Source organism: Lutjanus erythropterus, chromosome 3, assembly GCF_056507025.1.
Source record: "Lutjanus erythropterus isolate fLutEry1 chromosome 3, fLutEry1.hap2, whole genome shotgun sequence".
Taxonomy (NCBI): domain Eukaryota; kingdom Metazoa; phylum Chordata; class Actinopteri; order Lutjaniformes; family Lutjanidae; genus Lutjanus; species Lutjanus erythropterus.
In genome coordinates this window covers 30957148-30970002 of record NC_139319.1, presented here as the reverse complement: position 1 = coordinate 30970002, position 12855 = coordinate 30957148, and the positions used below count along the sequence as shown (strand labels likewise).

The 12855-nt window shown below is 37.6% G+C and overlaps 2 protein-coding genes across 3 annotated transcripts in view; both read left to right on the top strand.

Moving 5' to 3' along the window:
• The first annotated feature begins 8000 nt into the window (after nucleotides 1-8000).
• LOC146330276 (myeloid-associated differentiation marker homolog) lies at nucleotides 8001-11768 on the top strand. The gene has a single exon (XM_084713583.1). It carries the CDS (start codon nucleotides 9007-9009, stop codon nucleotides 9916-9918), a length of 912 nt encoding a protein of 303 aa, XP_084569709.1. The 5' UTR covers nucleotides 8001-9006; the 3' UTR covers nucleotides 9919-11768.
• A 719-nt stretch (nucleotides 11769-12487) lies between these two features.
• LOC146330275 (testis-expressed protein 2-like) overlaps nucleotides 12488-12855 on the top strand; it is a 36972-nt gene continuing 36604 nt past the window's right edge. The window contains exon 1 of one of the 2 annotated variants that reach the window (XM_084715801.1): nucleotides 12488-12604. The gene's annotated coding sequence lies outside the window, so the exon portion shown is untranslated. The remainder of the gene's footprint in view (nucleotides 12605-12855) is intronic. The other variant, XM_084715800.1, reaches the window with a different exon arrangement.

Sequence of the window (12855 nt, the reverse complement as noted above, 5' to 3'; positions counted from 1 at the left end):
CTGGAGGATAACTACATTGAGGATCCACCTGTGGAAGCTGCTATCCCCTCACCTGCACCGAGTGTTCCCAGCGCTGAGGAGCTCCAGCGGCCTGGGCGACAACACAGACGGCCCAAGATCTTCACATATGATAGGTTAGGTTCACCAGCCTGTTACAACCTGAGAACATTACAACAGCATAACAACTGCAGAATGTCATGGACACACACTGTACAGCCATACCACTTCCAGCATCAGGGATATGCCTAGTAGAAACACTGTACATCACAGTATATGCACATGGACTGTTTAACATAGCGTCCGCACCTACATGGACTGTTGAACATCACTGTATATGCACATGGACTGTTGAACACAGTGTCCGTATCTATATGGACTAGCTATCATCCCCCCTATTTAAGGTAATTGATGGACACAAAGCATTGTGAATGTACAGAACACCATAGCAGTAGTTACTCTGTGTTATTGTAATGTTGACTGGGAGGAAATTACATGTTTTGTGCTCATTTGAGGCGATGTGTGGACTGAATACCGCGTGGCGGCGTGGCCATATTAGACTGTTTTGTTTTTCAGTCTCGCCATTTAAGTTAGCTGTTGTTGTGTTGGTGTTTGTAAGATGATGAATGAATTTTGGTGTTGAGTTGTTCATGAGAAATTATTTTAATACAGTTGAGTGAAACAGAGCTGCGTGTAGTTCGTCGTTATTCATCTCTTGCTATCATCCCCCCTATTTAAGGGCACAACAGTAAATATTGACATTAGTGTTACACATTCAGTCCCGACAGCTAGTATTGTACTTGAACTAATATTGTAATAACATCTCAAGAAAAATTACACAATGGTGTGACTAGTAGCAGCAAAGTCAACAAAGTAGCCTACAGCATGTGTAAGACTTCAAGTTAACTGTTTGTGTCTGCACCAAAAGTGGTAAATAAAAATTGTTTACAATTATTGGGAATCACATCTGCTGGTCTTAAGTGTATTAGAACTTGTGTGACTTCTTCAGTGTAGTAATTCAGGTGGCATTGTTGGCAACCTAAAAACTAAACCCATCTCCCACCTTGGCTACACTGGTATTATGTCAGTATGATGACAGTTTTTGGTGTCCACTGGTGTTGTATAGTCTGATAGTAGTGGGCACAAATGACCACCTGAAGCACTCCATTCTGCACTTAGGCGAGATGATGTAAATAAGCTGCCCATTTGGATGGTTTTTATCTTGTCCTTCATCCTCCTCTCCACCATGGACTCCAGTTCCAACCCAGCCACAGTGCTGACCTTCTTTCCAGCTTGTTAAGTCTGCTACCATGGCGAAGACCAGAGCACTGGCTGCTACAGACTGGTAGAATACACTGAAGGATCTGGGTCTCCTCGAGAAGAACATCTGCTCCATCCCTTCTGGAGGAGAACATCAGTATTGTGTTTCCAGTCCAAACTGTGAAGAGGACCGGTGACAGAACAGTTGCTTGAGTTGTGCTGGTGTTGCTCATCACAACCTCAGAGACACCACCAAGGATGGGACGGTTATTTATTTATTTATTTATTTATTTATTTATTTATTATCTGTTTGTCTGGCTATTCCTTCCTTTGTCTTATATGAGTGCATGTTTATGTTAATAGTAATAATTAGTTGCATTTAAATGTACTTTGTCAAGTATACTACTCACACTTCACACTCAAACTTCAAGTAAACTGACACACCATCTTGGTCACCAGTATCACCACCTACAGTCCCAAAATATTTTCCAGTCATAGTAGTTGTTGGTAGTAGTTTAAGTATTCGTAGACAGTTCAGCTAGCTAACTGCATTTCTGTGTAGCCAATGATTGCAGCTGTTTTGGGTAGCTAACATTAGCATTTGGCATATTGTAGCTAACATTAGCAGTTGGTCTGTGTAGCTAACATTAGCAATTGGTCTGTGTAGCTAATGTTAGCAGTTGTTCTGTGTAGCTAACATTAGTAGTTATGTTGTGGCTCAGGCGGACTCAAAGGGGAAGTGGGGGGAGCCCCCTTGGTGCTCCCATGTTTGAAAAAATGCTACAAAAATGCAATTAAGTTGCTTTTAAGGTTCATCTTCCAGTTGAGAAAACGCAGTAAAGTGGCTTTTAGGGAGATCTTTAACTGAAGACAATGTGTTGGCCTTTGTTTACCTCTAAATACTGTAGTGAAATAGTTAATAGTTCCCTGTGTGTTTTATTACAGAGGTGTAGTAGCTGCTGTACTTTTAGTCACATCAACGGATGGTGAAGTACCTACTGCAATGCCACCACAACTGCCAGATCCAACCAGCTGATATTTGTTAGTTCTACCAACATTAACATACATTATCTTGACCTACAACAAGATTTCAAACTGAAGCAACTTTGCTGATCACTTGTGGACCACACTAGCAGCTGGTTAAGTAGAGTGAAAAGTCAACGATCCATTGTCATTGGGCTGTCAAAAAAGAAAATTACTGCTTCACAGTTGTATGCCTCCACCAACCAGTCAAGTTGCAGTTTACATCCATGTCTGTCTGGACTGATGTGAAGACTTTGAAGGAATTTAATATGGAAGTTATCACTACATTGACTTCATTTTGAATGATATTAACTGTCTTTTTTTTTGTAAAAAATGGAAGTAATCGCTATATTAACATGCATGATTCCGGTCATAATTGAATCCTATTACACATCCTATTGTATGTAATTATGAATGAATTCTTGACAGCCAAAAATGTGTTTAGTGAGTTTATTGTGACCTTCACCTTTGACCACCAAAATCTCATCAGTTCATCCTCAAGTCCAAGGGGTTATTTGTACCAAATTTGATTCCCTCATAGCATACAGTCATGAAGATGCACAAAAAAAGATAAGTCTAGTTGTATTAGATCAGCACGGACAAGATGCAGGTCCGTTGGTCATGCACACACTCATGCACACACACTGTAATCTAAAGCAGGTATTGGAACTATTGAACTACAGACTTCCTACTGAAGTCTGGACAGCAGAGTCAGCAGAGCCTGTTTTCTGTCACAAGTTGAAAAGTTCATGAAGTCTCACCTCTGAAGAAAGAATGAAAGAAAATCTGGCACTGTGTTTCTTTCTATGTGAGTTTTGATTTCTAAATTATTGCAGTGCAACATAGGCTTCTTATGTAAATTAGCAAACAGTACTGCAGTCATTAGGTACAAGGACAGTTTTACTAATTTAACTGTGTCTATGAGGCCAAACTCTAAAGCAGTACCTGTTTGAGCTTTTCATTTAAAGGTCCAGTGTGTAAGATATACAGGGATTTATTGGCAGAATGTGGCTGAAATGGGATATAATATTCATATTGATTTTTTTATTAGTGTATTATCACCTGAAAATAAGAATTGTGGTGCTTTTGTTACCTTAACCATTTATACCTACAGAGGTTATGGGTCTAATTTAAGCCACTGTGATTCAGTGCAAAGCAACAAAATATGTACATGCAAATACCTACAAAGCTTTTTATTGAACAAGGCCCTTAAAGTACTTAAATTCAGTGGAAATAGCAATCATGAATACAAGTGAACAGAGATGCAGACAACACTTCCTGTATCACACAGTAGATTTGTGTTGCAAGTTTGCAGATGCAACCCACTGTAAAACACTGCAAACCAATATCTGAATTTATATGTCAAATGATATGTGAACCAATAAACTGTTTAAAAAAATCATTACAAGAAGCAACATGTGTTATCAGTAAACTGAATATCTTTGTCAACAGAATAAGAAGGCTGAGTACACATTCTTTCTTTTTACTACTTATATATTTCTCTGTAATTGCAGCAGCGTGGCCCTGTTCGCTTCCCACATAACCAAAATGTCACACATTTGTTTTTTGTTCAGTTTTCTTCATCTGACGAATTTCTCACTATGACTTGTGGTTGACCACATTTACTTGATTGAGGAAGCTCTGTTTTGCAGTAGACTTACTGAACAGTATCTCTCTAAAAGGATGATTATTGTGAGTTATTGCTATCATTATTAATTAAGCAGCATATCAAAAATTTAACTTAAGGCATTTTATATTCAACCCACATTATGTTTCCAATTAGGTTACACTGAGCAACACACAGTAATTTTTATTTATATTTATATAACATTAATATCCATAGGTTTTTGTCCACATTTGTGTGCCTCTTTTTGATTTATGCCATATCGAACCTTGAAGAAAAGTTGCACAATAAACCATGTATGTATTTTAATATATAAGTAAGCTCCGAGTAGCTACTAGTGTAACCACAATTTGCAGTAGCTGGGTGGTAGTTTACATTCAGATCTCAGTAAACTCCATATTTATGGTATCCTCATTATGTTTTTGACATTCTATATGGCACAAAGCCACAGCTCACTGGCTACGGTCATCAAAAACACAGACACTTTACTCAGTGTCAGTTCAGTTGTACTTTTGTGTAACAACATGAGTTTGCATTTAAACTACTCTTTGGCAGCAGTTTTATTTTGACAAGCTACTTTTTTAGAGGAATAGTCAAGATTTAGTTTAGCTACTGACATAGCTGGTAGTTTGATAAACTACAGTTTTAAAGTAGTTACTCACTGTGAAGAATTGCCAGCTGACTTTTCAGATTTAGTTCTTTAACTGCAAACTATGTACACTTAACATATATGCAGTTTGGAAATAATGTTGCACCTTCAAGATTCAGTGCAGGTATATAGGTATATGGTATATTTAACGTTTTGATTTGATTTCACGATGATGTTTGCATCCTCAATTTTCTATATTACTGTACATGGCTACTTTTTCATCAATGAATACAAGCAGTCAGATAAATATGAACTCCCTTCTTGATTGTTTGAAAGTGCTTCAGAAATCAATAACATAAAAGTCTTAACATTAAATTGTAAAATAAATAAATTTTATTGGTCTAGCCTCCTTGTATTTGTGTGAAAGTGGCATTTTCAAGGTGTTATCCTAATTATATCCATCATGATTGAGTGTAACACACTTTAAAATAAAAAGTGTGGGAGTGAGTTTTTTGCTCTGTAAATGCACTATGGTTGAACAAATGCAACACTGAATTATAGTTTCTTTAACGTTTACAGTACAAATCATAATTGTGTATTTAGAACAGTGACAGTCATCTCAAGAGATGCATGCACAAGACTTCCTGTGTCACATAATGGAAGTGTGCTTCACTGTCAGCTCTGCAGGTTTGCAGATGCATCCCACCCTAAAACACAACAAAACAAGTTTCAATGTGTGAAATAATCACAAAATCTTGTCTTGTAAAGTTTGTCTTATGTAATATGCTTCATGTTGGATTCTAGAAACCTTCGAAGAAACAGTTTCTTTTACATGAATGCACAATCAATCGATTGTAGCACCGCTCCGAAAACACATGAAGCAAAATGTCACACATTTGGTGTCTGCTCATCTGACATGTTTCACAGTTTTATGTGGTTGAGCTGTTTTACTGAAATGAGGAAGTTAAAATTTCCATTAAATGTTTTATTTATCACATTTTTTGTGGCTAAGTACCACTTCAAATTTATTTAACTTAAGTTTAGTATTATTATTCTTATTAAGACTAAATACCTATTTTGTGTAGCTTGTTTTCAGTGACATGCAAATAACTTCCACTTAAAGTACTATTTATAGACAGACCTTTTAATTAATATTGTTCAAAGAACAGTAAGTAAATTAAAGTTCCTAAGCACTTTGTAAGCAGTTTTTAAATACACTTCTAGTTTATTTGAGATAGTCGTACTTGCAATATATGATGACATATGTAGCTCTTATTCCTTATTCTTACTGCGACTGAATGCACTTATTGTGATTCACTTCGGACAGTGCCTAAATAAATTATAAATTATAATCTATGTAAGACTCGTTAGCAGTGCATAACAGGCTGACATTGTTTTATGCTCCAGTGAGCTGAAATTACATTAAAACAGCTCTACTGGAAGTTAAAAGAGCTGCGTGTAAATGGCACCTGAGTACTTTACTGCAACATTAGGCTGTCTTGGCTCAGTTTTGGATTGTCTGTGAGATCCAGTGTCACACTTTGAAGAGGTACTTGTGGTTAGTACGAATGAGGTTTCCTTCTGCTGCATTTGTGCTCATAAATTGAAGATGTTCCCCCTCTGCTGCTGCTCCGTCAGTACTGCAGGCAGCTTTACTTCTCTACTCAAATATTCTGAGACCTCTGAAAAGATGCAATTCACATTCTAACCACAGAGGGGCACTGGTTTCATGCAGAAATGACTAGAGATGTGAGCTTGTCTGTTTTAAATACCTCCAGCAAATTTAATCTTCAGGCATGCAACAGAGACCTTCTGTGTTTCTCTGTGCATTAATTATCAAAACATCATTAACATCTAATATTGATTATATAATTTGGGAAAATAATTATGAAATTAAGTGTCAGGCTCCCATAAAGGATCACACACTTAGTTCTAAAGTTCAGATGATTGTTATCTAGCCATTATTATGAAACTGTTCCCATAACATAGTTTTAAATTTGATTAAGTTTTTAAATTTCTTTATTTTTGGTACAGTAGCTTATCAAAAGGAATACATGAAAATAAACTTGTGGGAAGGCAGGGCTCCCCAGAGGGACTCCAGACAGTTTCAGGGGAAGCTCAGTGAATGGAAGTGAAAAAATATTACATTAGTTATCAAAAGGACATTGCATAGATGTGTGTGATTTGGTTAAACAGTTAGTTCAGAACAGGCTACAAAACAGACATTTTTTAAGTGTTTGTTGTAGGTTAGTCTAAAGTTAGGCAAAACAGAAATATTAGGCTATCTTGGCTGAACTGTTAAGTATCTATGGTAGTGATTTCTAAAATGTGGCCCACTGGTGGGCCGTAAAGGCTGTGCAGGAGAGGTGAGGAGAAATGGTTTCAGTTCGTTAAGTTTGAAATTACCATAAAAAATTAATTTATGCTTGATTTCAAAAAAGTAATCATAACTAAAAAAAAAAATCAAAGCCATGGGATTTAAATATCATGCTATTTCTCATTTATCTGACCTATGTTAACAGGTGTTACCCCATATTTGGTGACCTGTCACACCGGAACACATCTTATATCTCGTCATTGGCATATTTAGTGTCATGTGAAAGTTCTAATCAAAGTTGTAATTAAAGTTTTAGATGGGCTGCAGAATATTTTCAGAATCCAAATTGGGTTATGTGTTCTTCTTTGGGAATATGCAGCTCTGTGAGATCAAATAATGTAATCGTAAGCCTATATGTGTCCAGGTATTCACCCTTACTATGTCCCACCAGTTCAGTTCTGTGCTCATACAACAGTTGGGCATGTCTGGTACCCAGCAGAACCTTGGTCAGCACTATGCTTTCCTGTACTTGTTATGTGCTAAGCTCATCTGTGTTGAAAAAGAAAAACACATTTTGAAGATGGTTAAAAGATGTTGCTGGTGGACCTGTAAAATCGACATAGTTGAATCTTAAGTTGGCTAATTTTAGCAAAGATTTATGTAGATTAGCTAACTAGTTAGCTAGCTTTTTGCTAACAGATTTGATTTTCAACATTATCAGGACACAGGGATGGAGAAAGTTAACCAAGGTTCCAAAATTGGGGGACTAAGGAATTAAACAAAGGGGGCACCTTTGTCCAAGCTTTGGAGGCCGACAGTCTCAGTCTTCGAAAACCCCTCATTTAAATAAACTGCACAACTGAGCCTTTACCATGGTGGGCTGATTGGTTATATATTTTATTAAGCTGTTGGCAAATGAAAACAAGCCCTTGGCACACACATCACAGCCATGATTGTGTAGTATCAGGCTACCACTGTTTATCAGCTATCGTCTGTCTTTGTGGAGTGTGTCTTCTCCCTTCTGTCAAAACAGAAGTTTTTGAACTTGCGCTGTGTGACACGAGGGAATTGATGTATCCACTGTCTATTTATATCACAGAGAGCAGGTGTGCCGATACACAGAGGCAAAGTGATTGGTTGAGATCCTCAGAGGACTCTGTGCTTGTGTAAATACACACACACACACACACACACACATACTTTCATCTGCCCTGTGAAAACATGAATGCGCACATACATTGAAATGTATATGTAGGCGCATGCGTACACACCCATATGTAGGCTATATAAGACAGAGGCGTTTCCATGCATGCATACATTCAGATATTAACAGCTTGCCACTGGCACCCACACAGATATCCAAACAACACACATTTCCACATGTTGTCAAATGAAAAGGGAGACATACTCCTCTGTGTATCAGTTTCTTCTCCCCTGAGGGTAGATCAGATCCACACCCACAACCAGATCCTCTGCAACACTTCACTCAAATGATCTACTGCACTCAACAAATGAACTGATCTTGTCCTACACAAACGCTTCACAGACAGCTTCAAACATCATGTAAAGAACTATTCAGATTCAGCCACCTTTGACTATATTTTATTTCTCCAACAGTGAAGTCAGAGTGGTCAAAAAGAGGCTGGTATGGGGTGTTGGAAAAAGAACGTGTACCCACAGTAGTTTAACACCTCATAAAAAAGGAACAGCATTTCATGAGAATCAAGGGTGGGAGGAAGGTAGCTTTGTTTGCATAAGCTTTTTATTGTGGTCATTTGCACCTACCTCCAGTGAGACTGAAAGCACTGCTGCAGCCTCAAAAAGGAAGTAGGCGAGGCCTGTTCTGACAGCGACGGTGCTACAAAATATATTCCAAGAGATAGTATTTTGAAGTTTTACTCTGTTCGTAAACAGGATGAGGAACTGGTGAACAGAACAGAGAGAAAGCATGTGTTTTTGATGAAACCTGACGGTTCAAGTGAAGATTTGTTTGAGGTGACTAATTTCATGGACTGTACTGGACTGTTTTTCAGAACGCACTGTTAGATGGATATTTTGGGAACTACACATAGTGTTTGACAAAATTTTTGATAACAGAATCTTTAAAAAATCTAGAGGAGCTGAGACTGAAGCATTAATTCACGCACCTGAGGATATTTTATCTTCTTGGATACTGGATCACTCAGATTTGTGAAAATGCCTGTGATTGTACTCGAGGCCAGAGACTTCACCAGCCCCCTTTTTCTGGTGCGGACATTGGAAGTCTTATGTGGATGTACCACCTTCAGTCTTGTGGCCTCGCCGGAACCTTCAGAGTTGAACAAAAATCAGTCTAACCTCGAACACCTCAACAGGTTCAAGGTCTTCTGCATGTTCACCTGGTGCTTCTTCTTCACCCTCACACTCCTCATCCACATTCTCAGCATCATCCAGTTTCACAGCCTCATCCCAATATCATGGAAGAACCTGACTATAACAGTGGCTGTCTTTGGGACTCTCATGTGTTTCAGTGCATCTGTGATTTTCCCTTGGATCATCATGGATCATCACAAGCTGTCGTCCCACTCTGTGGCGGCTGCTGTCGCTGCCTGTATCACCGCCCTGGCCTACACCTCAGAGTCCTACCTTCTTTGCACCCAAGCCCATGAGCAAAGAGGCTACATGGGCAGCATGCCTGGTCTCCTCAAGATACTCCAGCTTTGGGGTGGCTGTCAGATGATACCCCTGATTGTGGAGCTGGTCTGTGGACATTCTAGTGGAGTACACACTTGGCAGCTGTGGGTCTCTGGCGTGTCCTACGGTGTGTGTGTCCTCTTGTCTCTAGTCACACCAGTGGTAATATTGGGTGACTTTGCCGGGCGATGTCTTTTACCCTTTGACAGATTTCTGGCTGGCTTCAGTCTGATTGGGGTGCTGCTCTACATGGTGGCCACAGTGATTTGTTTCACCAAGATACTACAGCTGAGAGAGGTCCAACTTCAACAACTGTCCAGCAAGAGTGTAGAATTGGTCATCATGGAAACAGTGGTTGCCAGTATTACACTGCTGGCTTATACAGTGGACCTTGCTTTCTCCATTAAACTGTTATGTGACAGGAGTCATGCATGAAATAACACATTAAATGTCTTACATGTGAAGTTAATCTTGTATAGCCCTGAAAAGTTTAAGAGGAAATCATGTCATGTTAAGTGTGTAAAAGTCAAACTGAATGTATGTTTTTTGCGCCGTTGCTGTGTAATCAAACTCTCTATATAGACCTATGGATTACTAACTTATAAGACCAATACAAGGTGTTCATGTATTAAATATAAAACCTGATCATCATGTCCACACCATTGTTCTGGTGAGCTCTATGAATGGAATTTGTTTTGGTGTTTTGTGAAAAAGTAATATGACATTTACGGTGCACCTCAGTATGACACACATAATATACACCCAGTAAATGCGACAGGTGCACTGACTCATACGGACAAGCATCCTTTATGGATATACTAATATGGTTTATGGTAATGGTAGCTGAATAACAGTAATCACTCATAAAGATTAAATTATAAACTGTTGACTGACATATAATCAGTGGTAGAGGAAGTATCCACATCTTTTACTTTGGTGAAAGTACTAATACCATATCATAGAAATACTCAAGTAAAAAAAAGTACAACTTAACAATAAGACTACCCTTATAATTGACTTATAAACTGTTTATAATTAGGTTATTAATTAGGTTGTAAACATTTAATAAATCACTAATAAATAATTCTAAACAATTTGCAACACAATTTTCATACTGTACATTGATGTGGGTTCACTATTTGTCAAGATCCAAGTACTGCTTACTGGTAATTAAGTGTACTAATGAGTTACTACCATCTATAATTGGCAAAGGGGAGCCTTATTGTAAAGTGTAAAACGGCGCATGATGAAAATGCCAACACAAACGATACTGCTAATGCCAAAGTGTATAAACCTGACAATTTGATATGCAAATGAAACTTTTTGACTATTATGATTTGTTGATGGTGGTTAAATGCAAGTAACTTATTAACAAATGTCTGACGAAGATGACAGATATAAATGCTGCTGATGGAGAAGGCTCACTATTTGGTAAGTAACAGGTCACTGTTGCACTTTTTATCCAAGGTTGTAACAGTTTATTAATGGTTTGTAATGTGTTTACAACCTGTGTTTATAACCCAGTTATAAACAATGTATAAATCGTTTAGCCAATAAGGATGTTCTTATTGTAAAGTGGTACCGGTAAAAGTCCTGCTTTAAAAAATGTTTCTAGGTACGTAAAGTATTAGAGGAAAAAGTTGCAAATGCAGAAAAATGTCCCCTGTGACTGTGATACTATATTACATTATTAGACTATTAGCACTCGTGATTTCATGTAAAAGCAGGATTTTATTGTTGTAGCTGGTTGAAGTAGAGCTGTTTTTTGTTGTTTTATATAGGACTATGAGTATTGATTATTTTCATTATGGATTAATCTGATTTTTTTTTCCTCCATAAATTGATTTATTGTTTGCTTTGTAAAAATATGTTTTTCCAGTCCAAACCTCAAAATTATCAACATACATGAAAATTATTAAAATAATTAAAAGGAAAAGCAGCAAATCTACACATTTGTAAAGCTGGAACCCATTAAATGTTTTAATGTTTTTATGTTTTCATGAAAAATGACACTTGTCAAAATAGTTGACAATAAACTTTCTGTCAATTGATTAATTGATTAAATGGCTAATCATTTCAGCTGGACTTGTAGAAATTGTTTGTAAGAAACATACTTTATCAGTTATTTATATGTATTGTGTACAAAATTCTTAATGCATAAAGTAGCTAGTACATAACGAAAGCTACAAGTACAGCACTTGAATACAAGTTACATTACTTTACATTCCACTTCTACATATAAATTACATACAATAATCAAGAAAACTCACACGACTTATAATAAAAATGCTTCTGCCTTATCACTGAAAAATCCTGAACATTTCAAGTCTATTTTCTTTTTTCCTTTTTTTTTTCAGATCATACACTCTAAAGCCTACAAATCGAGCTTTTACTTTGGCCCCAGTTTTATGAGAACAGTTGCAATTCATTAACACTAGGGGGCAACACTCTATTAGCACGTACCCCTATTTAAATCAATGAACAGGACTTCAGGTGTAGAACATATCACATGGTTTTCTACAGCAGACATGCACTGGTTTCATCAATATTTTGTACTGGCACTTTTGATCAGATATATAACAAGCTTTAATATAAATAGTTCAGTAAGACTAAGAAGCTCACACGGTCTACACGCATTACATTGATCTGCATATAGAACATACACAGCTTGATTTAACTTTTTTAAAATAAAAAAAAATCCTCTGGTTTTTGTTAAATTGTTGTTTTGAAGGGCACGCTTTTGTCCATGACAACGTTTCATAAACACTTCTTAATTATGAGGTGCTGCAGATTTAGAGCTAACTTATATGAGCTGACTTTTTTTGTACTGATCTTGTTTCAGGCATCGATAAGCCTGAACTCATTGGGCAACACTGTACAGTAATAACTTATTTACATTTTACACTGTTTACCTTCTCACATCTGCCTCATCTGCTCTCCAGACCTTTACAGAAGCTCTGTCGAAAAATCGATCGCCGACCCTCGATGAGGCAGCAGAACAGTATTCCCGCGGCTCGGAGTCGATTGCTCTGGGCTTGACAGACGTTTTTCCTTTAAGGAACTGACTCCAGTTCTAGTTGTCAACAGGCTGAGCGAGAAAACGACTCGTCGATTCAACTTGGTACGTGGAACTGATAACACAAACGTTACCGTGTTTAGAGGAGCCCCTTTAGTCATTTTGGAAGTTAAAATTTTCGTTTCGTTTATCCAGACGTAGCTGAAATCGCCTGGAAGCGGTAAGCTATCTTTGCCTCGCTTCTTTTGGAAACATTCTCCGAGTTTGGTTAGACTAGATTACCTCGGCCAGCAGAGACTTTAAAACAAATTCGTGATTTAGTTTATAGCAAGCTCGTTTTTATTTCCTACCACCCC

Bases quoted from the DNA above. Each gene is read 5' to 3' on its own strand.
- LOC146330276 (XM_084713583.1), top strand. From the start codon at position 9,007: ATGCCTGTGATTGTACTCGAGGCCAGAGACTTCACCAGCCCCCTTTTT.